At 36.0% G+C, this 27528-nt stretch overlaps 1 protein-coding gene across 2 annotated transcripts in view; it reads right to left on the bottom strand.

Moving 5' to 3' along the window:
* The window catches only part of RASA1 (RAS p21 protein activator 1), a 121844-nt gene that overhangs the window by 48372 nt on the left and 45944 nt on the right, over window positions 1-27528 (bottom strand). For both annotated transcript variants that reach the window (XR_002522631.1, XM_003899903.5), the window contains exons 2-6: window positions 10424-10576; window positions 9196-9331; window positions 8503-8573; window positions 3725-3842; window positions 452-483 (exon numbers count right to left, since the gene is read on the bottom strand). Coding sequence is in view for 1 of the 2 variants with exons in the window: in XM_003899903.5 (XP_003899952.1) it covers window positions 452-483; window positions 3725-3842; window positions 8503-8573; window positions 9196-9331; window positions 10424-10576 (510 nt within the window). In the remaining variant the exon portion in view is untranslated. The remainder of the gene's footprint in view (window positions 1-451; window positions 484-3724; window positions 3843-8502; window positions 8574-9195; window positions 9332-10423; window positions 10577-27528) is intronic.

The raw sequence follows: 27528 nt of genomic DNA, 5'->3' as shown, positions 1-27528 counted from the left end.
ACTTACATATACATAAAATCAGTTTGAAGATTATGAAAAAAAAAGACCTTGCAGAATCTTATTAAAGTTGTGAAGAATCATTATTTTGGGGGGATAAAAGATGTGGCTATAAAACAAGAAGTACTATGAATAACCAATAAATACTATGAATAATTTTAAAATGTGCCGAATTGTGACATTCATAATGTTATAAATGTAATGTTTATTGAAAGTCTTTAGTGTGGTGATAAAAAGAGTTGTATTTAGTTATCAGCTACCTTTTATTTTAAAAATAATACTTTATCATTAGATCCTTAAGAAAATATTTAGAAATCAGTTCCCTGAGCCAAATTAAAAAGTTAAGTCAGTCCAAAAACTTTAAAAAAAATTTTTTTGGCCAAAGTTTTCCAATTAGTAAATTTACAATATAGATATATATTTTTTTCATTTTTAATAATTAACACCAACTCACATTTTTCCTTCATGTGGATCTTCTTCCCGGCCCTAAAGGGAAGACATTAAGACAGTATTTTATGTAATTAACTGTTAATCTACTTTTATTAAAATTCATAGAAATCATATCTTCAAACATATTCCCCACTATCCTTACTTATGTGTATACAAAAAAAGATGTTTCTGTTCAATAACTATCTTTCCATACCTCTCTTAATCTTTTCTTGTTGCCATTACCCTAACTCAGGCCCTCTTACCCACTTTTCTTAAACTAGTACAACAGCCCAACTAATATAATTATGTCCTACTACAACACTCTAATCTGGATACATCAGTTTCAACAGCAGCTTTGCCCTACATTAAGAAAAAACAAACAAACAACAAACACCTCTCTACTGCCTACAAATTTCTCATTCTGCAACTGAAGTCCTTTACCACAGAACTCAAGTCCACATTTCCTATCTCATACTACCAAATTGATTTTTGGTTCCTGTACCATGGTCACACATAATTTCCTATTTGCCAATCTCCCACCACTGTAGCTTGTTCTTTTTGTTCTTAGAATGCACTTTCCACTTTTTGCTTTCTACCTGTTAGATAAATACCTAACCAATCTACGAAGGAACTATCTCAAATGCTACCTCTTCAGTAAAACATTCTGAGCCCATAAAAAGCGACATCAAATTTTACTTTGAATATAAAAGACATTCCCCTTTTATCATGTTTTGAACTTTATTTTATTCTATATTCCTCTGATTTAAGATACAATAGTGTTACTCATTCCACTATTATGGAGAAAAATGGTCTAACTATACATGTGGATTTACTTCTCACAATTTGGTGCTCACTCATTAAATACCTAATCAAACTAAAATCAAACACTCACTGAATGCTACTATATCCAAGAGAGTAGGCTAAAAAGAAACAAAAACAAAAACAAAAACAAAAAACAACAAAAATCAAAAAATAACCTATAAAAATGAATAGCATTATCAGTGTATCACTGCCCAAAAGGAGTTAATCTCTTGTAGAAGAGGTTTACACTAAATTAATTTTAGACAGTGGAATAGAATGCAAAATTAACAGAGTGCTATGGAAATACAGAAGGAAACAATTTTGCCTAAGAGACTCCAGAAAGGCATAAATCCTCTGTGAAACAACGGGTGACATATGAACTGAGCTGATAAAGATGAATCAAATTTTACAAGGCAATCTATCAGGGCAGGAATGTCAAGGAAGAGGGGAAACTATAAGCACAGAAACATTCATTTACTCAACAAACATTTACCGAATGCCTACTGATGCCAGACACTATTCTAGGCAATGGTAATACATCAGTGAATCAGAGATAAAAAATCCCTCCCCTCAGAGAGCATACATTCTAGAGTTAAAAGTATAAATGTGTTTGGGGAACAGTAATTAGAATTTTAGAAGGAGAAATTCCTTAAATCTAACTACTAACTGAATGTCTGAAACATCTTCACAAACTAGATGTCCAAATGGTTTTTCAATCTATAAGGAATTCACTACACTCTAATAAAGCCCATCATGAAAGTTATTCTACATATTGGAGTGAAAATTGTTTATAACTGATGTGGAATTATTCCACTATTAATTTATAATGTTACTTACTATATTCATTTTTAGCAACCACATCACATTATACACTCATACTGAGTTACTAACTTTTTCCTTGATCCCTTATATATTGATGTGAGGTCATGTCTCCTTATTCTGGTTTGGATTGTTATTATTATTTTTCTGCATACATTGAGTAATTTTCACTTTTCTTTAATATTAAAGTTTATCTTGTTAAATTTGATCCAGAATTCCAAGAGCTCAAGAAAAGTTCAACTATAGTGCAATTCCTTTAAGTAATCAGAATTGGGAAGATGGTGGTACAGCAGGGAGAGGGAAACCCAAACTAAGAGTTGTAACAAACACATTTTATAGGAAAACTATCATAGATAGCAAGATGCTTTAGTATGAATACCGTTTCCCTATATGGAATAAATATCTCTTTTACTGTAGAATACAGAATACTAATCTAGGAATTAGGAGTCCTAATCCTAGCTCTTTTACTAAATAACTATATGACTATGAGTATGGAATGTATCACACCATTTCCTCAACTTTTTCCACCTCTACTCAGTATGTTTTACTTCTATGGTTGCCAGAATAGGCAGGTAAGAGAATAGGAAAAAAAAATATTCTCCACTGCAGTCTTCCAGGAGCAATAATCTTCAGCATATTATCAGGTCTGTGGCATAATTTAAAAACAGTAGCTTTGAGGGCTGTAAAAGACAACAGAAAGCCACTCCATCTCACTAGAAAATTCCGAAAGGAAAAGGAGAATTCCAAAGTTACAATGTATATTTGATACTGAGTATTATCTCTGAAATATAAAAGCTGTTTGAATGCTGACCTGTTATTAAAAATGCACCTGGTAATTGATACCATATGATAACGTATTATATGATGGAACAAAAACAAGGATGAGATTCAAAATGTAGAACCATGTGATAATTATATATAATATAAATGAAATCTTCCAAGTTTACTGGAAAATTTCATTTTCACATATATTGGAATTTCACATATATTGGAAAGATAAAGAATCTAAAACCAAACATGTGTAACCAGTTGAGATTCCATGATCAGACTGATATAACTTCACTTATGAGGAAGAAAAAGGGGGCAAAAAAAAAAAAGAATAAAAATAAGCATAAATAGGCCGGGCATGGTGGCTCATGCCTGTCATCCCAGCACTTTGAGAGGCTAAGGCGGGTGGAACACTTGAGGTCAGGCATATGAGATCAGCCTGGCCAACATGGTAAAACCCTGTCTCTATTTAAAAAAAAAAAAAAAAAATTAGCTGGGCATGGTGGCACATGTCTGTAATCCCAGCTAGCTGGGTCGCTGAGGCACGAGAAATGCTTGAACCTGGGAGGTGGAGGTTGCAGTGAGCTGAGATCGTGCCACTGCACTCTAGCCTGGGCAACAGACCAAGACTCTGTCTCAAAAGAAAGCACAAATGTTAATATATTTTTAAGTCACAGAAACTCACACAAGCTTTCTGAATATTGGCAGTTATGTATTATAATATGCTAGCTTGATTATGTTCCACACTAACTATACTTATAATAGATTTTAATGAAAAATTCCTTGTACTTCTCAATTCAGTTCTTTTATAAAAGAAATGTATTCATAGCTACTTTCTCTGATTATAGACAAGATCCAAATTTATAAAATATTTAGAATCTAGCATTGAGGAGAAAAGAACAAAACTTACCACCTCTTCTACTAGGTCTTCAACAATAAGGCCTTGTTCATCTGTTCTTAAATTTGTAACCCACATCCATCCATCTTCTAATTCATTATGAACAATGAACATATCTCCTTTTAAGAAACTGAAAAGAGCAATTTTAAAGTTATTAAAATTAAAAATTTTAAATATAGAAATTAGAATAGTCATATACCACAAAATAGGATAAGGATAGTATTATATTGAAAAATGCGAGGAATTAAGAGTCAAACACTCTAAATTTGTATCTTATTTCTGGCATTATCTACATGTCAGTTCCTGAAGATAATAAATAATCTGAATTTTAATTTCCTCATGAGTACAATGTGTCTGATAATAGTATCTGCACTATCTATATAACTGAATTATTGTTAGATTCAAATTACAACTTGTTAACAGAAACTGATTATACATATATTGAAGGTTTTGGGGTGTAACTACAAGAAAACTGAATTGAAAAACTTGTTTCAATGTTATTACTCTTTCAGATGTAGGTTAGATATAAAATAAAAACACAAAACAAATATAATTAACACATTATACATACATAAGATATAGAGTTACTTAGAAACTGTTTATTTTAGATAAGCATGATGTAGATGCTTATGTCAGTTAACATTTTTCCTATAAAAAAACTAGGGCTTATTTAATTCACCCAGATACCCATCATCCAATGGGTACAGCATTCTTTCTCTGAAAGTGATACCAAGGGATATATTATGAGAAAGGCATGTATGTTTTTTTCTGTTACCAATTTAAGAGTACAGAGTACAGAGATACAACTTAGTTTCCTTTTACTGAAACCTACATGTTTTCAACCTCCACACAATTATGGAAATAACAAGTTGCTGATGTATTTCATCAATATAAAACCATCAGTAATCCTTGAATTTGTCCTTTCAGGCTTAAAAGAATGCGTCTGAACACAAAGTTTCCAGATTTGTTGATGGTACCATTAACCCTGTATCTATAACTGTATTTGTCTTTTTTTCCAGCAATTTTCCTTTTGATTTTAATCTTCACAAACCAAAATCTAAATTTAAGTAAATTTAAGTAAATCTCTTCTCCTATCCTTGAAAGCTTTAACTACTTTCTCTGTGCTATCTCCAGCTTCATTGTCTCTTGGATAATGTTTCGGACAACAGAACTGATACATAACATTTAACTCAATATTTGAATAATCATAGAATATTGTGTTCTATCTTGATTCTACAATCCTTCTTAATGATGGCCAATATTTCACTAGCTGAATGGCAGCAGACATTACCACTTAACCAATTAAATTATTCCTTTCTAGAACCACCTAAATAAGCACATTAAAGAAAATCATTATGAGTAAAAATAGGGTGCATGTGAAATGGTAAATTTCATTTCTTAGTTAAAAGTAGTCATAAGAGATATTTCTAATTTCAAGTTTACTTGTTGCTGCTATAACAACTTTTCATCGTGCAAAAACCAAAAAAAAAATGTTTTAAATAAGCTTGTTAGTAGTAACAAAACCTAATCATAACTCATTCTGTATTATTTTGTATTATTCCCCCCTAAAACAGGCTACAGTGCTTTATTAAATCATTATTTTTTTAGGTATTTTTATTTTAAAATTCACAGGTATGCATAAATTTTTTAAAAGACTCATAAATCCAAATGTGTATCATCAAAGTATTGTTTAAATTCTCATCTTCCTAGATCAGCTGTTTTTTTTTATTTTTCTTTTTTGGTTTCCCAGGACTTCTTTACTCTCTTAAAAACTGACATCCTAAATGGCTTTTATTTATATGGATATCTGATATTTACCATATTCAAATTTAAAACAAATGTTTTAAAATATTCACTAATTCCTTTAAAGATAGCTCATTAAAAATAAGAAAAATATAACTTTTACAAATTTAGTGAGAATATCACTGTTTTATAATTTTGCAAATCTCTTAATGCCTGGCCTAACTGAAAACTGCTGGAGTCCCATATCTGTTTCTGTATTAAATTTGCTGCTATTGATTTTTTTGCTTAAAGCATATGAAGAAAATCTGGCTTCACCTAAGAATGTAGTTGTGAAAAGGCTAAGTATTTTAATAGCCCTTTCAGATGATTATAGATATTCTATTAAATCACACCAAAAATTCAATGAGCGGTACTTTCTTGAAAGTTAATTGTAATATGGAATCCAAAACTATTTATCAGTGAACTTTCTGTATGCATTCCAGTAACATCTATTGGTCTATCTTGCATTTCAAATTACCCATGCATAATTTTGTAACAACATGCATCGACCTTTTAGAAAATATTAGTTCACCAAGCTATCTATATCTTCTAGTTGTTAACACATTATACACTATCAAAACCTCTCATTCTTGGCCAGCCATGATGGCTCACGCCTGCAATCCCAACACTTTGGGAGGCCCAGGCAGGCAGATCACCCGAGGTTAGGAATTCAAGACCACCCTGGCCAACATGGTGAAACCCCATCTCTACTAAAAATATCAAAATTAGCCAGGTGTGGTGGCAGGCGCCCATAGTTCCAGCTACTCAGGAGGCTGAGGCAGCAGAATCGCTTGAACCCAGGTGGCAGAGGTTGCAGTGAGCCAAGATGGCACCACTGCACTCCAGCCTGGGTGACAAGAGCGAAACTGTCACAAAAACAAAAAACAAAACAAAACAAAACAACAAAACAAAACAAAAAACCCTCATTCTTTATTATTACTGCCTGTCTCATCAGAGAAGTCATTATTTCAGAAACTGTCAAACTTTTGATGGCCAACACAGAATGTCTAAAATTCAAAGTTTTACTCAAAACTCAAATTTTGTCATTGGCAACAAACACTAACAGTTTTTTTCCTTGAAATAATAGTCTTACTTTGTTCTTCTTCAAAAAATGTCAAACATTCTCTTAAGTGAAAATGGTATGCACAAAAGTAACAGCTAAGCCACGTGCAGTGGCTCATGCCTATAATCCCAGCACTTTGGGAGGCCGGGGCAGGCAGATCACTTGAGGTCAGGAGTTCAAGACTGGCCTGGTCAACATGGCAAAACCCCATCTCTACTAAATAACAAAAATTAGCTGGACTTGGTGACACACGCCTGTAATTCCAGCCGCTCGGAAGACTGAGGCATAGAATCCCTTGAACCCAGGAGTTGGAGACTGCAGTGAGGCGAGATGGTGCCACTGCACTCCAACCTGGGCAACAGAGCAAGACTCTGTCTCTAAAAGGAAAAAAAAAAGGAACAAACTAGTTCAGCTCTCAACTCATTGCTTTTCCTCATGACACTGATCTCTGGCACACAGCAGAAGTGTTTTATACATACTTCCCATTTCATCATACAGATCAAAGTGTGTGGTCACAGGTCAAAATTTAATAAATATTTTTTTAGTCCCTCATCAGTAACACTCTTAAATGAAACTGTCTTTGATTAACTCCAAGTGTGTAACAGTAAAGAATACTGTACACTTTTGTGCCACAGCCTTGATTTCTACTAAGGCACCAGCAGTTTTACCATACATTGCTTTTGTACTATCATTGTAAAATTTACGGTGAAAAAGGCAAATTATGTCTTAGTATGGTTATGAAAATAATCTGATCTCATGGATTGTGATGGCTAATTTTATGTGTCAACTTGGCTAGACCGTAGGGTTCCCAGATTAAACATTATATTTCTGGGTTTCTCTGTGAGGGTGTTTCTGGATGAGATTAGCATTTGAATCAGAGGACAGTACCCTACCATCCCCAATGTGCGTGGGCATCATCCAATTCACTGAGCGTCTGAACAGAACAAAAACTGGAGGAGGAAGAAATTCATCCCTTTTTTCTGCCTCACTGGTTGAGCTGGGACATCTCATCTCAACTTTTCCTGCCCTCAGACTAGGATTTACACCATAGGTTCCCCTGGTTCTCAGGTCTTCAGATGTAGATTGAATTATACCACTGGCTTTCTTGGGTTTTCAGATTACAGACAGCCAACTGTGGGTCTTTACTGTCTCCATCTACCATTGTGTAAACCAATTCTCCATAAAAAATCTCTAGAGAACACTGACTAATACCCAGTGTCATTCTAAATGAGTCTCAAAGATCCCCATAGTTACATGAAACACACTTTGAGAACTGCTGTCCTAAATAATCCCACAAAAAATTTAAAAATTACCTAAATTCATAAATTTGTAATTCATCACTGTTCTTCTTTAATATATGCATTTTCTCCTTTGTCGTTTATAGGCCTTTCCAGTTTAGATTACAAATAAAAATGTGTCAGTAAGAATTAAATGAGAATTAATGGTAAGAAACAAAGTTTCCACTAGAAATTTAAATACCTTATAGAAAGACATAATTTGATTATCAAATTATATAATTATAGAGAAATAAAACTACAAACTAACATGTTGCATAGTTTTATAACATTACTAAGGTTTAAAATTATTCACTCCTTACATAAAGTAGAAGCTTATCCTTTATAGCTGTGGCATAAATGTCACGTGGTAACAAAAATTTAAATAGGATATAGATTGAAACAGAACTCTCCTTACTTTGTGAGAGACAATGTAATAAAACCTAATTATTTCTCCTGTCATATTCACTGAGGCCACCCTGATTCAAAATCACAGTCTGAACAAATAAGTCAACCCAGAGGTCCAGGACCAACAGACCCAATATCAAAAGCTCTTTCACCTTGCTGTATGCCATTTCTTCAAATTTCAAAAGCTTCCTAGTCCAAAAGTAATAAATCTTTGAAGTCTAGCTCTTTCAAATGCCTATACATGAGAATAGATTATAAAATACCTTATTTCATCAGTGTCTGGTACTTTAGTGTAAGGTAGAATAGCTCGTACACGCCTTCTATCTTCTACTGGCTAGAAACCATAAAAAAAAAAAAGGATTTAAAAAGATAGTCTTTGTATCTTAAAGGCAAAAGAGGTATATCCACATAAAGCCAATAAAAATTCACATTAGAAATTCCATGGGATCATTCAAATACATTTTTACTTGGACTACAAATATGCAGTGCCTAGAAAGCCTTTTTTGTTGTTCTTGTTTTTATGAAAATTATATTTTAAATATAAGCAATATACTTTTATAAGGTAATATGAATGATTTCATTTTAAATATACTACATGAAACATATAAGTTAACCTTTCATTGATGATACACAAGGCATTTCAGAATCTTGCAGCAAAGTCACGGTTAGTACTACGAAATCAGTAATTTCTTCTCATACATTCAGAAATATTTGTTAGGCTATCACCAAACAGTACTTTTTTTTAATGTGGTTACTTAAACACAAAATTACTGAAAAATATTTTCTTTTTTTTTCAAAGAAGTTGTCCATTTTGTTCTGACATTATAACCCAAATTAAAATTTAATACAACAAATACTTCTTGAATTATAATAAACATAAGAAACTGAGCAATAGCTAAACCCACTATTGTACTGAAAAACAAAGTTTTGAAAAATATTTTATTCATTTTACTTGCCTCTGGTGGTGCAACTGGGTAAAGTAATTTTTCTCCTTTAAGCAAACAAGAGACATGACTGTAATAACCTATTAGGTCTGACAGTGAAGAAAAACGTCTTCCACCAATGTAGTAATCTCCACACATAGCAATAATCCTATTTGAACAGGAAAAAATACAGTATAAAAAAATCTTTACAGTCAATTTTAAAGACCGAGTTTCATAAAGAAATTATAAATCCATAATTTCCATACTCTTTTCCTTGTAACTATATCCTTATACTAAAATACTACTTATTAATATCTTCATCACAGCAAATTACTTGGGGCTATTTCTCTTACATATATGCATGCATTTGATATGAAATACGTATCAGGCTTATAAACCTCAATTACAGAATTCCATCAAATATTTGAAAATTCACCCTCAGATACCTCTTCTCACTTTCCATATTTAAGGCTGAATTCACAATGTTAGTAAGTTTTCTCTGGCTTAAAGGACCTCACAGATCTCTTGAAATATTTCAAGAGATATATTTATCTCTTGAAAGATATTTTGAAATCTTGAAAGATTATCTCTTGAAGAAATATTTCAAGAGATATATATATCCAACAAAGTACAGGAATAATTTCACATACTACATGTGGTATCATGGTACTACTGAACCTTATTTTAAAATCTAAAAACCAAGGGTACAAAAACATTTTATCATTTAACACTATATGCATTAGATTATTTTTTTCAATTTCTTCTATAAAAATGAAATAGAATACAATATGGGTAAATATGTTTATATATACAGAATATTTGTACTTGAAAATTTATATGCCTATTTCACTGAAGTGCATGTCTGCAAAGAGTTTTAGAACAGTGAAGCTAAAATAGAGGACACAAAATTTGAGTTTTAAACAGGGTTTCCTATACTCTTTGTTATTCTACAGTCCAAAAGTATACAATTCCTTTATTTTAGACTTGCCGCTCAAAGTTTATTTGTAATTCTTTATACTTTAAAAGCTATAAATATATTTGAGGATCAGCACAGTAATGCCCAAATATACTGTTTTTAAACAAAAAATGTAAACATTCAAAAGAATCTCTCTAAATCACTGATTAAATCATTTGACTGAAAACAAGCTTCCTTCTCTATCATTTGTTACTGAGTCATTCACCTTTATTATACCGGTATATTTTTGAATATTATATCAAAATAGCTACACCATTTGGCTTCACGATAGGAATAAAGACTTACCTAAAATGGTTGACAACATTCATCTGGCTAAGAAATGAAAGTACAAAGGACCCTGGCCTTCGATCACTCTCTCTTATAAGGTAACTGCCAGACTTCCCTGCCTGCCTGAGGCGTTCTTCTGCTATTGTTCTGTCAAGTTTTCCGTGATACCACCTAGGGGAAAAACAGAGAAGATATTACAATATAATAGCAAGTGTAAAATTTCTAGTGATACTTGAAAAACATACTACTAGAGGTTTTAAATGCCTACATGTAACTTAAACATTTACATTTTACTCTGAACCAGTTATTCCAATTTTAACTCAATTCAACCTCAGTCTCTCAAAAAATACTCATTTACTTGGTCTTTAATTTGTTCTAAAAGCTTAGTTCTAGTCATCTCATATATAAATCTCTTCCATTTCTACCCATCTCCCTACTTCCAGGATTGCCTGCTATTCAAAATATAAACACTACTGCAACCAAATCCTTACTTAGAAAAATAAGATAAACAAATGGAAATGATGAATTTACTACCTCAATCTTATACTGAGGAACCATGACTTCACAAGGCACATGGAACCTATGAGAATATAAAATGTTTTATTCCATTTTAGTGTTTATGCCCTGAGACAGGAAAACAGAATTACACTGTCTAAAGGATGCTATTTTAATTTCCTGTTTGAACATGAAGCTGATTAATCCCTTTGGCTCTAAGATAATCTACTCCATGACTATACATTTTACATTTGCACTCAACTTTCCAAATTTATTTAACAAACATTTGGGGGAATAAATAGCACCTTTGTCCCTTCACCCTTCTTGCTCTCAGTTTAACTGTATTCTACCTACATACTATCAAATGATCTACTTGAGAAACTGGCTATAACTCTAGCATCATCCATGATACCAAGTATGCCTATAAAAGCCTCATAGACTGATATAAACAGAAACATGCTTAGAAATATACTAGAAGTATCATACAGGCATGGTAACAAATCTCCAAAGTAACTGTTATAAAATATTTTTACATTTTTCATAGTTTAGTCAAACTCATCCTTAGATACTTACAGCCTAATTTGAAACATTCAGAGAAAAATAACAAACATTCATATTACATTGATATATTAAATTATGTAACATATTATAGTACTTCAGCTTTACCACTCAGTTTATTTGTAATCTTACATTTGTAATAATGTAGTATGTATTTTATATAATAGATAATAAGCCAATGATAAAAGCATTATGCTACTATGACTATTTTTGTAAGCTTGTTGTAATAAAAGCTCATTATTTTTGACACCTTAATTTTTAAAAATAAAACAAAAACACAGAAACTTAAAACTTATGGAAAGAATCACTTTTAGTTTTCTTCTAAAATCAACCTATTTTAAATAGAGCCCTATGCATAAGGCTGAAAATAATGAACTTATTTATAGAGTTCCATTACAACTTAACAAAAAATATAATTGTCAACTGTTAGTATTAGAGGAAGAAGGGAAAGAGCAATCAATACTGCATTCCTCTAAAATCCTAATCTTAGTTCAGCCATCATCTTTGAGACAAATGACAAGTAATTTTAACTTTCAAGAGCTCAGGGATTTTTTTATTCTAAAATGGAAAGTTTACACCAGAGATCATAAAGGTCCCCTGAGGAACTATAATTTAATAACATAAGAGAATAAAATTTTGAAATTTCAGGCTGTAAGTTTAGCTGTGAAAATATAAGGGATATCCTTAGGTTATCCTTAGAATATGAAACTAGTGCTTTTCCTCATTACTTAAAGCAGTAGAACTATCCCAGAGAGCAGATTTATATACCCAACAAAGATAAAATTAAGGACAATTTTAAGCAAATCTCTATTTTTGTGTACTTGTTATTTGTTAAATTTCTGTTATGTCTTACGCAGTGTCAAGATGAAAAGGTTTTATTTAATCTCCTTAATCTTTTGAACTTACCATGAAATGATACACAGAGATACAGGAGGCATTACACAATTACTATTTTACAATAAATATCTGACTTACAATTTTAAGTTATATATACGTCTATTTGTGGTTTTTAGTTGTTTTTGCTTTGTTTTGTTTCAGATGGGGGTCTCACTTTGTCACCCAGGCTGGAATGCACTGGTACAATCTCAGCTCACTGCAACCCCCACCTCCTGGGCTCAACCCATCTATCTTCTCACCACAGCCTCCCAAGTAGCTGAGACTGCAGACACACGCTACTATGCCCAGCTTTTTTTTTTTTTTTTTTTTTGTAGAGACAGTGTTTTGCCTGTCACCCAGGTTGGTCTCAAATTCCTGGACTCAAGCGATCTGCTCACCTCAGCCTTCCAAAGTCTGGGATTACAGGTGTGACCCACCACACTGAGCTGATTTTTTACATCTATGTACTTTCAATAAGATCTGAGCATTCAAGTGGACAAGTCAGTTCAGGAGAAAGACATTAATCTAAATAAGTAACTATTTCCTACATGTTAGCAATTTCCTCTCATGTTAAAAGGACATAAGCTTCAAACACGTAAAGCAAAACATGTCAATTCTTGATTATGACTATAAACTGCAATTAAATTATCCAGCCATCAGCTTGTAAACATTTATGTAGTTGATTTGATCCTTAAATGTTTTATAAATAAATCACAATAAATCCAAAGTTATAAGATTTGATTCAGACACCTTACAGATTTATAGAACCTAGGTAAAATACTATATAACCTTTAAACACCAGTCCTTGGGTTTACTCAAAAACAGTATTTCTCAACCTTTTTTTAACCCACAATCTTTTTCATAAATATAAAAATTTTACCCTACTGAGAGATTCAGAGTCCCTAAGGTGGCTGCCCTGCACAGAGAATCATACATTCTAATTAGCCCCAGTAGCCAAGAAAATGTTGTCTACCTTAACTTTCTGAAGTCTGTAATTCTTTTTATTCTAGGTATAAAATATATGGGATATGCCTTTACAAAATATACTCTCAATAACAAAGATATAACTTTTCCCAAGAGTGAACACTTTGGGAGTGGTTGTCTAAAATACTCAATTTTTTAAAATGCTACACTTTCTGCCTCTACAAATAGTCACAGCAATAGAATTACAAAGAAATAAAAGAAAACATATTTAATCAACCCCACTATTACTCTTAAGTCTTCATAATCAAAGCCTTATTATATCTCTTTAAGAGCAGATTTGCTGGTGACTGTTTTCATGTAAATTAAAAAAATAATTCAACTGGAATCTAGAATACCTCAAAGAAACATAAGCACAAAAGTTATACTGGTGGTATGAGAATACTCCAACATGAGATTACCAAATAATAGCTCATCACCTAAGTTAAAGTTTATAAATCTGCTCACATTTGTGGCAATTATAGCACAGAGTATACCTGGCACATAGCAATAATAAGTTTTAAAAGTATTTGTCCAATGAAGGAAGAAGTGTTGACTCATAAAACAACATTGAAAAATACTTTATAAGTCATCTAGTTGAACCACCTTGCCAATGTAAAAAACAAAACAAAACAAAAACCTCTTTTTTAACGTCAACATAGGAAGTTCTCCTTTTTTTATTTTGGAAACAGAGTCTCGCTCTGTTACCCAGGTTGGGGCGCAGTGCCACGCTCTCATGGCTCACTGCAACCTCTGCCTCCTGGGTTCAAGTGATTCTCCTGTCTCTGCCTCCCAAGTAGCTGGGATTACAGATGCGTGCCACCACATCCGGCTAATTTTTGTATTTTTAGTAGAGACTTGTAAATTAGGGAAATTAATTTCTATCTCAACCTCAGAATAAAATTAATGACTTGTCCTAAATTGCTTTAAAAAAAAAATACAAAAATGAAAACTACTACGTAGGCTTTATAGTAGAACGGTTAAGACTCTAGAGCCACTGTCTTTGAATCCCAGCTCTGCCACTGAGCTGCGCAAATGTAGGCAGATATCTCCGAGCCTCAGTTTCCTCATCTATAAAAGGAATAGTGTCTACCTCACAGAACATTGGCTTATTATTATTAAATGAGCTAACACATATAAAGTTACTTAGAAGAATACCTAATGGATACCAAGAACCTAGTAAATACTAGCTTAATTATTATCAAACCAATATCACAGGGGAATAGAGGATACTCAAAGGCTATGGGACTGACTAATAAACGTCTTCAAAAAAACTAACACATTTTATGACTGTTGCATAATAGGTGATCAATCTGTGAATCATCTTAGTCTCAATTACCTATTTTCCAGTCTTGTTTACTTTCCATGTAATTTGGGGAAGAGGACAGAAGAAATCAATCTTTTTTTTTTACTAAGGCATTAACTTTAGGAGGAAATTTTCTCAAAACTCTTTTTGAACATTATAAAGCATTCAAATTAATTGGGGCTGCAGGTGCCATACTACTAATAAACTAGAAATTCTATTTCACCTGGCAACTCTAGAAGGAAACCCTCAAAGAACCCCCATTCTTTTCCCAATGTGTGTATATTTTGGGGGTTGGGGGGCAGTATAAAGGATAGTAGGTACTTGAGATACTATGACTTAAAACTGCTTAATGCAACACGTTAATAATAAAGCATTTATGTCCTCCTATTTTAAAAGTAAATTTCCCTCTCTCTTCTTCCTTGCCTAAGGAAACTGGGGAAAAGGAACAGCAGGAGGAAATTCAAGAAGTACATACATGTCTTCCCAGCTAGCTTTGTAAATTTTTGTTGAGAAATTTTACAGGTAGATATGGAGTTTCTTAATTTCATTTTTTTAGAAATACAAATCAATTTATATACAATATCATACATCTAAGATAAAACTGCATGTGAAATAAGTGAACAATTTTAAAAAAGGCACAGAAATCACTCTATTTTAAATTTGGAATCACATGAACATTTTTTATAAATGTGTGCTGTGGCCAGGCACAGCGGCTCACGCCTTTATAGACCAGCACTTTGGGAGGCTGAGGAGGGGACTGCTTGAACCTAGGAGGTTCATGACCAACCTGGGCAATATGGCAAAACCCCACCACTACAAAAAATACAAAAATTAGCCAGGCATGGTGGCACAAGCCTATGATCCCAGCTACTCGAGAGGCTGAGATGGGAGGATAGCTTGAGCCTGAGAAGTCAAGGCTGCAGTGAGATAAGATCGTGCCACTGCACTCCAGACTGGGCGACAGAGAGAGACCCTGACTCGGGGGAAATAAAAATGGGGGTGGGGGCTGCTGCATATTGCTGGAACACATTTGAGGGGCCCTAGTGAGGCCTTTGTGTTTTATAATCTGTCTCACTTGATCAGAGAAAAATATGTAAATTTGTGCAATGAGAAAATATCCTAGTGTGAATGCAGACAGGCATTTCATTGAAACTATACAATTATTTACAACTCACTTGACAATCCCAAATGAAAACTGTCTACTACACAACAGAAAACCATTAAACCAGTGCTAACATCAGTAGACTTCCTTTTATAAAAAGAAAACTAAATTGACGTTACCAGCAGATCGCTTTTACTGTCCACTTGTTTTTCCTTTTGGTTATATTACCGACAGGCACCAAAGTAGTTACAGAGAAACATACATGCAGAAATCCAATTGCCAAGAAATCTTTTGCATCTGAATCACTTGGGAGTCTGTGTGCCTGATCATACTACAAACTTCTGGAGTTATTCTGCAAGTCTCAAAATGCTAATCAGACTTTCTTACACATGCTTGTGTCTTCTAAAACTAAATTGGTGATTTCAAGTTGGTATGCATTTGCTAAAACATAGAAATCTTCTAAAGCTCCCATATTTATGTGTAACTAATACATTCTTACTGTCTGTGATATGGTTTGGCTGTGTCTCCACCTAAATCTCATCTCACATGTTGTGGGTGGGACCTGGTGGGAAGTAACTGAATTACGGGGGCAGTTACCCCCATGCTGCTGTTATTGTGATAGTGAGTGAGTCCTCATGAGATCTAATGGTTTTATAAGGGGCTTTTCCCCCTTTTGCTCAGTACTTCTCCTTGATGACGCTATGTGAAGAAGGACATGTTTGCTTCCCCTTCTACCGTGATTGTAAGTTTCCTGAGGCCTCCCCAGCCCTGTGGAACTATGAGTCAATTAAGCCTCTTTCCTTTATAAATGACCCCAACTCGGGTTTGTCTTTGTTAGCATCATGAGAATGGACTACTACAGTCTGCTAAAGGTTTTTATTTAAAAAAAAAAAAAAAGCAACTGATTTCTTAAAGTGAAGAGGAAAGTAAAGAAAATTTATCTCATACTAAGTGACTTTACTTGGCATTTTTTCAAATCACTATGATAGACTAAAATTGGGTCACTGGCAAATTCACTTGAACCACCACTAGGCTAAGCAAAACAGGTGTAGTACCCAACTATGCATCACTTAAACTTGGGGAAGGGGAAAAGAGAGCATGTTTTTATCTTAGCTATTCTTGGGTATATTTGTATATATCCAGATAGCTAGAGTGTGAATGTATGTGTGTGTGTGCACATGCGTGCATGTGTGTATGTATTTATCTCAGATCAAGTTAGTTCAAAGTAAGGGCAGAAATGCTGTTTCCTTTTTCAATAGGTAATGTATTTAGAGAATCCAAGAGGTTTTAGTTTTGAGAGAGCATTTCTAAAGAAACAGCACTATCATACATTCTGTCCACCCAAAATTAACTAAAAGACTAACATACAAAAGGTGAGAATACAAAAGTTTACACTGAAATGCACTCAACCATGATTGTGAAGTTCTTACTACCTTTAACTCCCATCACCCTAGTAAACAGATAACGAAGGGAAGAAAAAAACCACACCTCTCCAAGAAATGTTATGCACTAATCAAATGTTGCGAGGGAGGAGGAAAAGGGAGGGAAGGCTAGCACAATACCTACTAGCAGGAGGCTAAGATCAGTTAATACAGCATATTTTCAATCTCTTTTATCTGTGTACTTTAAATTCTCAAAATGGTATAAATTCTTATAGTTGGGATTTTCTTAGAACTTCAACAATTACAGTATCATACCAATCAGCACATGAAGACAAGAAATCACTACATCTGGAGGTTAAAAGTAAACTTTAGTCTAACATTGTCTCTTATTTAGTTCATCTCCAACAAACTATCTGCGAAGCAGTGTGCTACATGGTAGACGATAACAGTAAATACCACAGAACACCATGAAGTGTAAGTTTAGGATCCAATGGAGAAGACATTCAAATTAAGCAACTGTAATCTGGTAAAGTAAGTAAGAGGATACACAGGGATACAAAAAAATACCTCAGTCTTAGAATTTTAGCATACATTTCCTGAAAGAACTGATGGCTAAACTGATTTGGAAAAAGGGAGGGACTGAGAAGGAAAGTGAGAAAAACGTAACAGGCAATGGGAAAAAGCACAGGCAAAAAAAAAAAAAAAAAATGACTTATCAAAAGATATATAGCCATAACAATATCCTAAACATTCTTCGTAATATACTTTACAAATCTAATTCCCACCAAGTAAAATGGAAAGAATATAAGTTTATAAGTAGACATGTTACCTTACTTGCTGAATACAGACATATTACCTTACTTACGGAATTTCTTTCAGTTCCTCAAACTGAAATATGCCTCAAAGAACATTTTAAAAGTTCAAAATATTCTCAGATCTGTCCTTTCATCTGGTATCAGCAATAACCCTATGAGCACAGGGCAGGGGAATGGGTATTATCCACTCTATCCCTCAAAAGTTCTCCACAATATGCCCATTTTTCTCCTATACATACGCTTATATCCCAAACAAGTTACAATTATTCATTCAACAAAGATTTTTCTAAGCTCCTATTATGTGTTAGGCAATGTTTTAAGGCATTAGTTTTCTTCCTCTGTGCTTTCTCAAGGTATTTCTCCTATGTAACTTCTTTTAAGAAATAAGAGTGAAATATTACACAATTTACTCAAAGGTCATCCTAAAACTAAGGCACTTTCTACATGTCTTTTCCTCAGAATTTTCCATTTCTGTATTTATTCACAGTCATGGAAATATCAGTTATCAATCAGCTCAAATTATAACCTCTATGAGAGTGATCCCCAAATTTCCCTCTCTGAATCTAACTTCCTTCTTAAACGCCAGGCTTAAATTAACAAAGCCCTCCCAAGAATCTTCACCTTAAGGTGAATATATCAAAATCTTAAAAAATTAGCAAATATCTCTACAAACACACAGAAACACACACACACACCCACTCACACTTCTCTTCCTCTTTATTGTTAACGACACCAGCATCCTTCCTAGTGTCCAGACCGGAAATTTCAAAAGCAACTTTGATTCCTTCTTGTGGTGTTATTTTATTTATGTATGTGCTTGTGTTTATATATCTATATTTTAAAAAATAGATTTTCATCCACAGTTCCTGGTTTATAACTCCCATAGCCCTTTGTGTTAGTCGGTCTTTGCATTGCTATAATCGAATACATGAGACTGGGTAATTTATAAAGAAAAGTGGTTTATTTTGGCTCATGGTTCTGCAGGACTATAGAGGAAGCATAGTGCTGGAATCTGCTTTCAGGGAGGCCTCAGGTAGCTTTTACTCATGGCAGAAGGCAAAGGGAGAGCTAGCGCATCCCATGACCAGAGAGAGCAAGAGAAGGAGGGAGGAGCCAGGCTCCTTTAAACCAGTAGTCCCCAACCTCTGGCACCAGGCACTGACTGATTTAGTGGAAGACAATTTTTCCACAGACGGGAGCTCAGAGGAGATGATTTCAGGATGAAACTGTTTCAGCTCAGATCATCAACCATCAGATTCTCATAAGGAACAAACAACCTATATCCCTCACATGAGGAATTCACAACCGGGTTCGCACTCCTGTGAAAATCTAATGCTGCTGCTGATCTAACTTCTGCTGATCAGAAGGTGGAGCTCAGGCAGTAATGCTCACTTGCCTGTGGCTCATACCTCCTGCTGTGTGGCCCAGCTCCTAACAGGTCATAGACAGGTACCAGTCCACGGAGTAGGAGTTGAGGACCCCTGCTTTAAACAACCAGCTCTCGCCTGAACTCATTACCACAGGGGAAGGCAGCAAACCATTCATGGGGGATCCACCTCTATGACACAAACACCCACCAGACCCCACTTCCAACAATGGAGGTCTCATTAAACATGAGATTTGGAGGGGACACACATTCAAACTGTGTCACCCTCCTTATAGTCTTTTATTACAATGTTTGGTGTGTTAGTCCTCAGAAAACAATATCCTTGACCTTCTCCTGCCCTCCTTTCACCTGCACCAAGGCAGGACTCTGATTTTCCTCCACTTTTCTGACTGTGGGTCATAATGCCCTCATTTCAGAGAGGGTCTTGTGGGAGGCCTTCCTATTGGAGAAAGTGCTGATGTCATGAAAATTCCATAAAAAACCAAAAGGACTGGCTTCACAGCTGAACATGTGAAGATGGGCAAGAAGGTGAACAAGAACTCATCGATTTGCTGGGAGAGTGGCATACCCTAACTCCATGAAAACAGAGGCTCCTACATTTGGGACCCTTCCAGACCTTGCCCTATGGCATCCAGACCTTGCCATATGGCGGTTTACTTGTATCCTTTAACATACCCTTCATAATAAACCAGTAAACGTGTTTCCCTGAGTTCTGTGAGTAGCTCTAGCAAATTAATCAAACCCAAAGAGAGGGTTGTGGAAACCCCAACTCGAAGCCATCTGGTACAAGTTCTAGATATCCAGACTTACAACCAGTAGGAAGGAGGGCCCAGTCCCCAAGACTGAGCCCTAAGCCATTGGGATCTGACACTATCTCTGGGTAGTGCCAGAAATGAATTGGAGGCCAATCAGCTGGTGTTCACTGAAGAACTGATTGCTTATTTGGCAGGGAGAAATAGCGTGCATTTGGACACAGAAGTCTTCTGTGTTGATTGTTGTGGTGTAAAGGCAGAGGAAAAACAATTTAAGAGTTTTTCCTAAACACTTATCTTCCTAGTCATAAAACTACTGTCAACTTGTATACTGCACCTCCAGTATCACTGAAATTATTCTCCAGTTTTCCATTCCTTCATTCATTACCACCCTCTCCATATCATACTGCTCCAACCCTTCCTACAACTAGGGAAAGATTAATCTCCCTAATAGGCTCTTTCTTCCCAAACCACAGGCTTAATCATTTCACTCTAATAGCTCCAAAGTGTAGAAATGGCTATTCAATAACAAGTACAAACTATTCACCATGGCATTCAAAAGCCACCATGAAAGGCTCCAGCCTCCCTTTTAGCCAAATCAGACTATGTGTAACTCTACAAATACTACCTTGTTTCACCATGTCTTTTCACAATACAGTCATCATTTGATTTTTGCTTGTCAAAACACTATTCTATGTTGAGTTCCAGGGAAAAGTATACTTGCATAAAGCCATTTTTAATCCCCTTTAACTGAATACATTACCTCCCCCTGATATGGTTGCTCTGTATCCCCACACAAATCTCATGTTGAACTGTTACTCCCAGTGTTGCGGGAGGGACTTGGTGGTAGGTGATTGAATTATGAAGGCAAATTTCTTCTTGCTGTTCTCGTGATAGTAAATTCCCACAAGATCTGATGTTTTAAAAGTGTGTGGCACTTCCTCCCTTTGCTCTCTCTCTCTCCTGTCACCACGTGAAGACGTTCTTGCTTCCCCTTTGCCTTCTGCCATGATTGTAAGTTTTCTGAGGCCTCTCCAGCCATGACTCCTGTACAGCCTACAGAACTGTGAGTCACTTAAACCTTTTCTTCACAAATTACCCAGACTCAGGTAGTTCTTTGTAGCAGTATGAGAACAGGATCATCCAGAAAACTGGTACGAGAAAAGTGTGGCACCGCTATAAAGATACCTCAAAATGTGGAAGCAACTTTGGAACTGGGTAATAGGCATAGGCTGGAACAGTTTGGAGGGATCAGAAGAAGACAGGAAGATGTGGGAAAGTTTCGAACTTCCTAGAGACTTGCTCAATAATTGTAACCAAAATGCTGATAGTGATATGGACAGTGAAATCCAGGCTGATGTGGTCTCAGATGGAGACAAGGAAGTTACTAAGAACCAGAGTAACGGTCACTCTTGCTATGATTTAGCAGAGACTGGCAGCATTGTGCCGCTGCCCTAAAGATGTGTTGAGCTTTGAACTTGACAGAGATGATTTAGGGTATCTGGCAGAAGAAATTTCTAAGCAGCAAAGCATTCAAGATGTGATTTGGTTTTTTTCTAAAAGTATATGCCCATATGTACGAAGAAAGAGATGGTATGAAACTGGAACTTATGTTTAAAAGGGAAGCAGAACATAAAAGTTTGGAAATTTTACAGCCTCACCATGCTATAGAAAAGACAAACCCATTTTCTGGGGAGATATTCAAGCCAGTGGCAGAAATTTACATAAATAACAAGGAGCCAAATGCTAGTAGCCAAGACAATGGGGAAAATGTCTCCCAGGGCATGTCAGAGATCTTCATGGCTGCCCCTCCAGTACAGGCCTGGAGGTCTAAGACGGAAAAATGGTTTCATGGCCCAGTCCCAGAAACCCACTGCTAAGTGCATCCTTGGGATTTGGTGCCCTGCATCCCAGCCACTCCAGTTCCAGCTGTGGCTGTGGCTAAAAGGGGCCAATGTACAACTTGGGGCATGGCTTCAGACGGTGCAAGCCACAAGCCTTGGTGGATTCCACATGGTGTTGGGTCTGTGGGTGCACAGAAGACAAGAGCAGAGCCTCCACCTTGATTTCAGAAGATGGATGGAAATGCCTGGATGTCCAGGTAGGACTCCACTGCAGGGGCAGAGCCCTCATGGAGAACCTCTACTAGGGCAGTGCAGAGGGGAAATGTGGGATTGGAACCCTCACAGAGAGTCCCCACTAGAGCACTGCCTAATGGAGCTGTGGGAAAAGGGCCATCATCCTCCAGACCCCATAAGGGTAGATCCACTGACAGCTTGCACTGTGTGTCTGCAAGAGTCGCAGGCACTCAATGCCATCCCATAAAAGCAGCTGTGGGGGTTGTATCCTGCAGAGCCATGGGGCAGAGCTGCCAAAGGCCTTAGGAGGCCACCCCTTGCATCAGCGTGCCCTGGATGTGAGACGTGGAATCAAGGATTTGGGAGCTTTAAGGTTTCATGACTTCCCTGCTGGGTTTCAGACTTGCACAGGGCCTGTAGCCCATTTGTTTTGGCTATTTCTCCCATTTGCAACAAGAGCATTTACCCAATGCCTGTACTCTCACTGCACCTTGGAAGAAACTAACTTGTTTTTTATTTTACAGGCTCACAGGTGGACGGGACTTGCTTTGTCTCAGATGAGACTTTGGACTTTTGAGTTAATGCTGGAATAAGTTAAGAGTTTGGGGGACTGTTGGGAAGGCATGATTGTGTCTTGATATGTGAGAATAATGAGATTTGGGAGAGGCAGGAGAGAATGATATGGTTTGGCTCTGTCTCCCCCACCTAAATCTCATGTTGAATTGTAATTCCCAATGTTGGGGAGGGGACCTGGTGGTAGGTGATTGGATCATGGGAACAAATTTCCACTTGCTGCTCTCGTGATAGTGAGTTCTCACAAGATCTGATGGTTCAAAAGTGTGTGGCACATTCCCCTTCACATGCTGTTTCTCCTGTCACCATGTGAAGATGTGCTTGCTTCCTCTCTGCCTTATACCATGACTGTAAGATTCCTGAGGCCTCCCCAGCCATTTGTGAGTCAATTAAACATTGCTTCTTTATAAACTACTCAGTCTCAGGTAGTTATTTATAGCAGTGTGAAGACAAACTAATACACACTCCTTTAAAATCCTCTGCATTTAGACATAATCTTCCTCTATCTCATTGTACTTTTTTACATGTTCCCCTATACTGGCCATAAACTCCTCCTCTAACAGGCCAAATTTTGTTGATTTTTATATCCCCTATAGCATTCTTAGTATAGTGCTTTGCATACAGTAGGGAATCCACAAATGTTTGTGGGGGTTATAATAAAAGCTCAGGTAGAACTGTTCTCTGGATTTCTATACGATATTTGAAAGCACTTTTCAAAATGCCAAGAACATATCAGCCCAGCAATGAATCTCAACCTAATGGTAGTACTATTACTCTAAATATCTTCTAGAAAACTGTTTCATTACAACTATTATAAAGGGGGGATATTTGACAAAGCAAACCTCTAAAAGAGATGGGAAAAAATGAGCTTAAGATTATGAGGAAAAATGGCCGGGCGCGGTGGCTCAAGCCTATAATTATAGAACTTTGGAAGACTGAGGTGGGCGGATTGCTTGAGCTCAGGAGTTCAAGACCAGGCTGGGCAACATGGCAAAACCCTGTCTCTACAAAATATACAAAAATTAGCTGAGTGTGGTGGCATGCGCGTGTAATCACAGCTACTCAGGAGGCTGAGGCATGAGAATTACTTGAACCCAGGTGGCAGAGGTTGCAGTGAGATGAGATCGTGCCACTGCACTCTAGCCTAGGCAACAGAGCAAGATACTGTCTCAAAACAAAAAAAAAAAAAAAAAAAAAAAAGAGCATGAGAAAAACAGTCTTATTAGGGAAGAAGGTCATCTTTTCCTTAAAAACAGAAGAGACAAAAGATAGGTGGAAACACAGTGTCTACAATCACGGAATGGCAAAAGAACAAATACACAGCTCCTTCACAGTAAAAAGTAGAGAAAATTATTTTAAGATGAAATATCTGGGATGGAAAAAGCTTTAAGATATCTAGTCTAATTCCTTAAGGTCACAAATAAGCAAAGTGATAAGTGAACTTGAAAATATGTAATTTTGATTCTCTCTATAAAGTAGTAATCAAGGCCATCTAATGAGGAAGAAGATAGGCCTTAAGCAGTGTGGTAAAATGCCAAAGCAGAGCAGCTAGGGGGAAATATATTAAAAGTCTGGAAGGCATAAACAAAAGGAGTGCAATAAGAGCACCATGTAATAAAAGCACAGATGAAGTTAGCACAAATTCATGCTATCTGCTAGGCGCAGTGGCTCACACCTGTAATCCCAGCACTTTGGGAGGTTAAGGCGAGCAGATCACATGAGGCCAGGAGTTCGAGAACAGCCTGGCCAACAAGGTGAAACCCCGACTCTACTAAAAATACAAAAATTAGCCAGGTGTAGTGGCACACGCCTGTAAGTCCAGCTACTCGGGAGTCTGAGGCATGAGAACTGCTTGAATCCAGGAGACGGAGGTTGCAGTAAGCCGAGATTGTGCCACTGCACTCTGGCCTGGGCCACACAGCGAGACTCTGTCTCCAAAAAAAAAGAAGTGGTATCCAAGTAGCAGTCAGGTGACTTTTCCCATAAACTCAGATTCTTGGCACTTTAGAGCAGTTTTAATTTCCGAAACACTGTTTCTCACATGGAAGAAGAAATCAGTGAGTCCACAAGTTACCAGAAAACAGCTTTGTATCTATAATTATGAGAGGCTTTGACAGTTTATGTGCAGGAAGTTCTCCAAAACAGGAATGCTGAGGCACAGGGTATTAATAACAGATACAGGAAGGACCATGCTACTTCCTTACTCCCACTCTCCATGTTCTCAATTCTCAAGTCTCTGTGGGACAGGTCTAGAAATTTCAGAGAAGAAAGATAGATAGTGGCAATCCTGACACATGAAATAAAATGCCATGAAATTTGAGGGAAAGAGGTAGAAAATTTAAGGATGAGAAAAATGAAGAACCACCTTTGGTTTTGAAGTATTTTTGTGATTGTCCATTTAACTGTTTATCCACTGATAACCTGGGAATCTGAATAGGCTATCCATTACTGTCTTTTGAAGGGCTAATTATTTTTTCCACAGCTATTTTTCCCATTTCTTAAAATGCATTCTGAAATCAACTGGCCCTCAATATAACTATAGTAACCAGGCAAAGAAGGAATTATCTTCCAGGTACCATAGCCAGAACATCTTAGAGGGCACATCTATTACAGGCAACAAAAGCCAAGGCACAAGCTAATCATTCATCATGCTTTTAATTTATACTCGTAATTTGTCTTTTCAAATAAACAGATCTGGTCTCAGAACATTCTAGCACAAAAAAAGTTAAACATTAATAGTTCTGAAAGTTATCCAAATATGTCAGTTTAAAATGTATTACTTGGTATACAGATTTTAACTTAGTGTCCATAATTTTTTAAATTTTAATGAAATTACTGAAGAAACCACAGAAAAAATTTTTATTGCGATTCCAAACGACTTTCAATAATTTAAAAAATCAGCCTTTAATTTCCATTTTTTGAAATTAAACTTTTTTTAACCTGCAGTGTACTTTAAATCAGTATTTTTTTTGAAGTAAAATAAACATAATTGTTAGGAAGTATTTAATCTGCTTGATTACTAATATAAAAAATAATGGAAGCAGACTATTATTCGCAAGGTGCTACTCATTTAACAGCACACAAAATAATCTTGACAGCAGTTGTTCAACCCTCTCCCATATTAAACGTTCTAATATGAGATTATTAAATAGTATTCTGTATTTACTCTAGGTTGAGAAGTTCTCTGAAAAACCCGAAAGATAGCACACTTTTTTAAAAAGACAAGATTTTTTAAAAGGAAGCCATGATTTGAATGTGCCCCCAAATTTCCTGTGTTAGAAACTTAATCCCCAAATTCATACATTGATGGTATTTGGTGGTAGGGCCTTTGTGAAGTAATTAGGATTAGAAAAGGTCATCAGGGTGGGGCAGGCCCCCATGATGGAATTGGTGATTTTTATAAGAGAAGGAGAGACCTAAGCTGGCATCCACCCGCCCTCTCACCATATGACTCCCTGAACTATGTTATTATGTAGCTAGAAGGCCCTGGCTGGATGCCAACCCCCCTCCCCAGTCTTGGACTTCCCAGCATCCAAAACTGTAACAAATAGTTTTTTTAAAATAAATTACCAGTTTCAGGTATTCTGCTGCAGTAATAGAAAATGGACTAAGACTGAAGTTTTTGCCTGTTAGCCATTAATAGAAGCTGTGATGTAATTCTGTACTTCTTTATGAACACAGTGAATATGACAATCAGAATAATATATCCATTTTAATATAAAACTCTTTATACTTTACATAATTTGGAAACCACATTCTGCCTAGCTCCCAAATATAATGCCCTCAAAAAGGTGTAATATTCAAAAATTTTTTATTTAGGATCTCCGGAAAAAACTTAAAGATGGGGGTGTCACTTGTATAATAATCTAGGTCACATATCTGTCATACTCATCCAGTATCACAATAAAGAGCATTTAACAATGTAAATAATTCCTAACTCTCCCATCAACCTTAAAGACAGAACTGCATTTCCACCAGCGACTGGATCTTTCAATCTAGGTATCTCAACAACTAAAACTCAACACTTTTTTTTTTTAATGACCATCATAATTTTTCCCACAGCCCTTCTTTTTACCTCTCCTCTCCTGTTTCTCATCTTTACTTGCCATTAACATCAATTCAGATACCCAAGCTATGAGCTGAACCATCTATTGCTGGTTTAAGACCAAAATATTAAATACAATTCAACCTAATGGAAACTTCTCATCAGTATCTCTGACCTATCTCTCTACCCTGTTTCCCTCATATCCAATCAGTCAAAAAGCCTTAACAATTCCACCTTCCTATACTCTTATTCCATCCTGTCATTTCCTTTGCAACCCATTATGTTCTCTATTCTTACAACAGATTTTTCAGTTTTACTGGTCTCCCATCTCCTTATACATCTATAATATTATCGCCAGAAACAACTATGCCCAAAACACAAATCAAAACTGAAAAAGTCCCATTGCTTACAGAATTAAATCTAAACAACTGGTACAACATTCAGTAATCTTTATGACTTGGCCAGTCTCCACTGGACTACCTGTCATTTCTTAAACAAACCAAACATGCACTTTATTTCTTGTTTTTGTTTTTTGTTTTTGTTGTTTGTTTTTTGAGACAGAGTTTCACTCTTGTTGCCCAGGCTGGAGTGCAACGGCATGATCTCGACTCACTGCAACTTTCACCTCCCGGGTTCAAGCGATTCTGCCTGCCTGCCTCAGCCTCCCGAATAGCTGAGATTACAGGCATGTGCCACCACGCCTTGCTAATTGTTTGTATTTTTAGTAGATACAGGGTTTCTCCATGTTGGTCAGGGTAGTCTCAGACTCCTGACCTCAGGTGATCCACCCACCT

The sequence above is a fragment of the Papio anubis genome, chromosome 5 (genome assembly GCF_008728515.1).
Source record: "Papio anubis isolate 15944 chromosome 5, Panubis1.0, whole genome shotgun sequence".
Classification (NCBI taxonomy): Eukaryota; Metazoa; Chordata; class Mammalia; order Primates; family Cercopithecidae; genus Papio; species Papio anubis.
The sequence above is the reverse complement of the archived record's forward strand: the minus strand, read 5'-3'. Positions and strand labels throughout refer to the sequence as shown.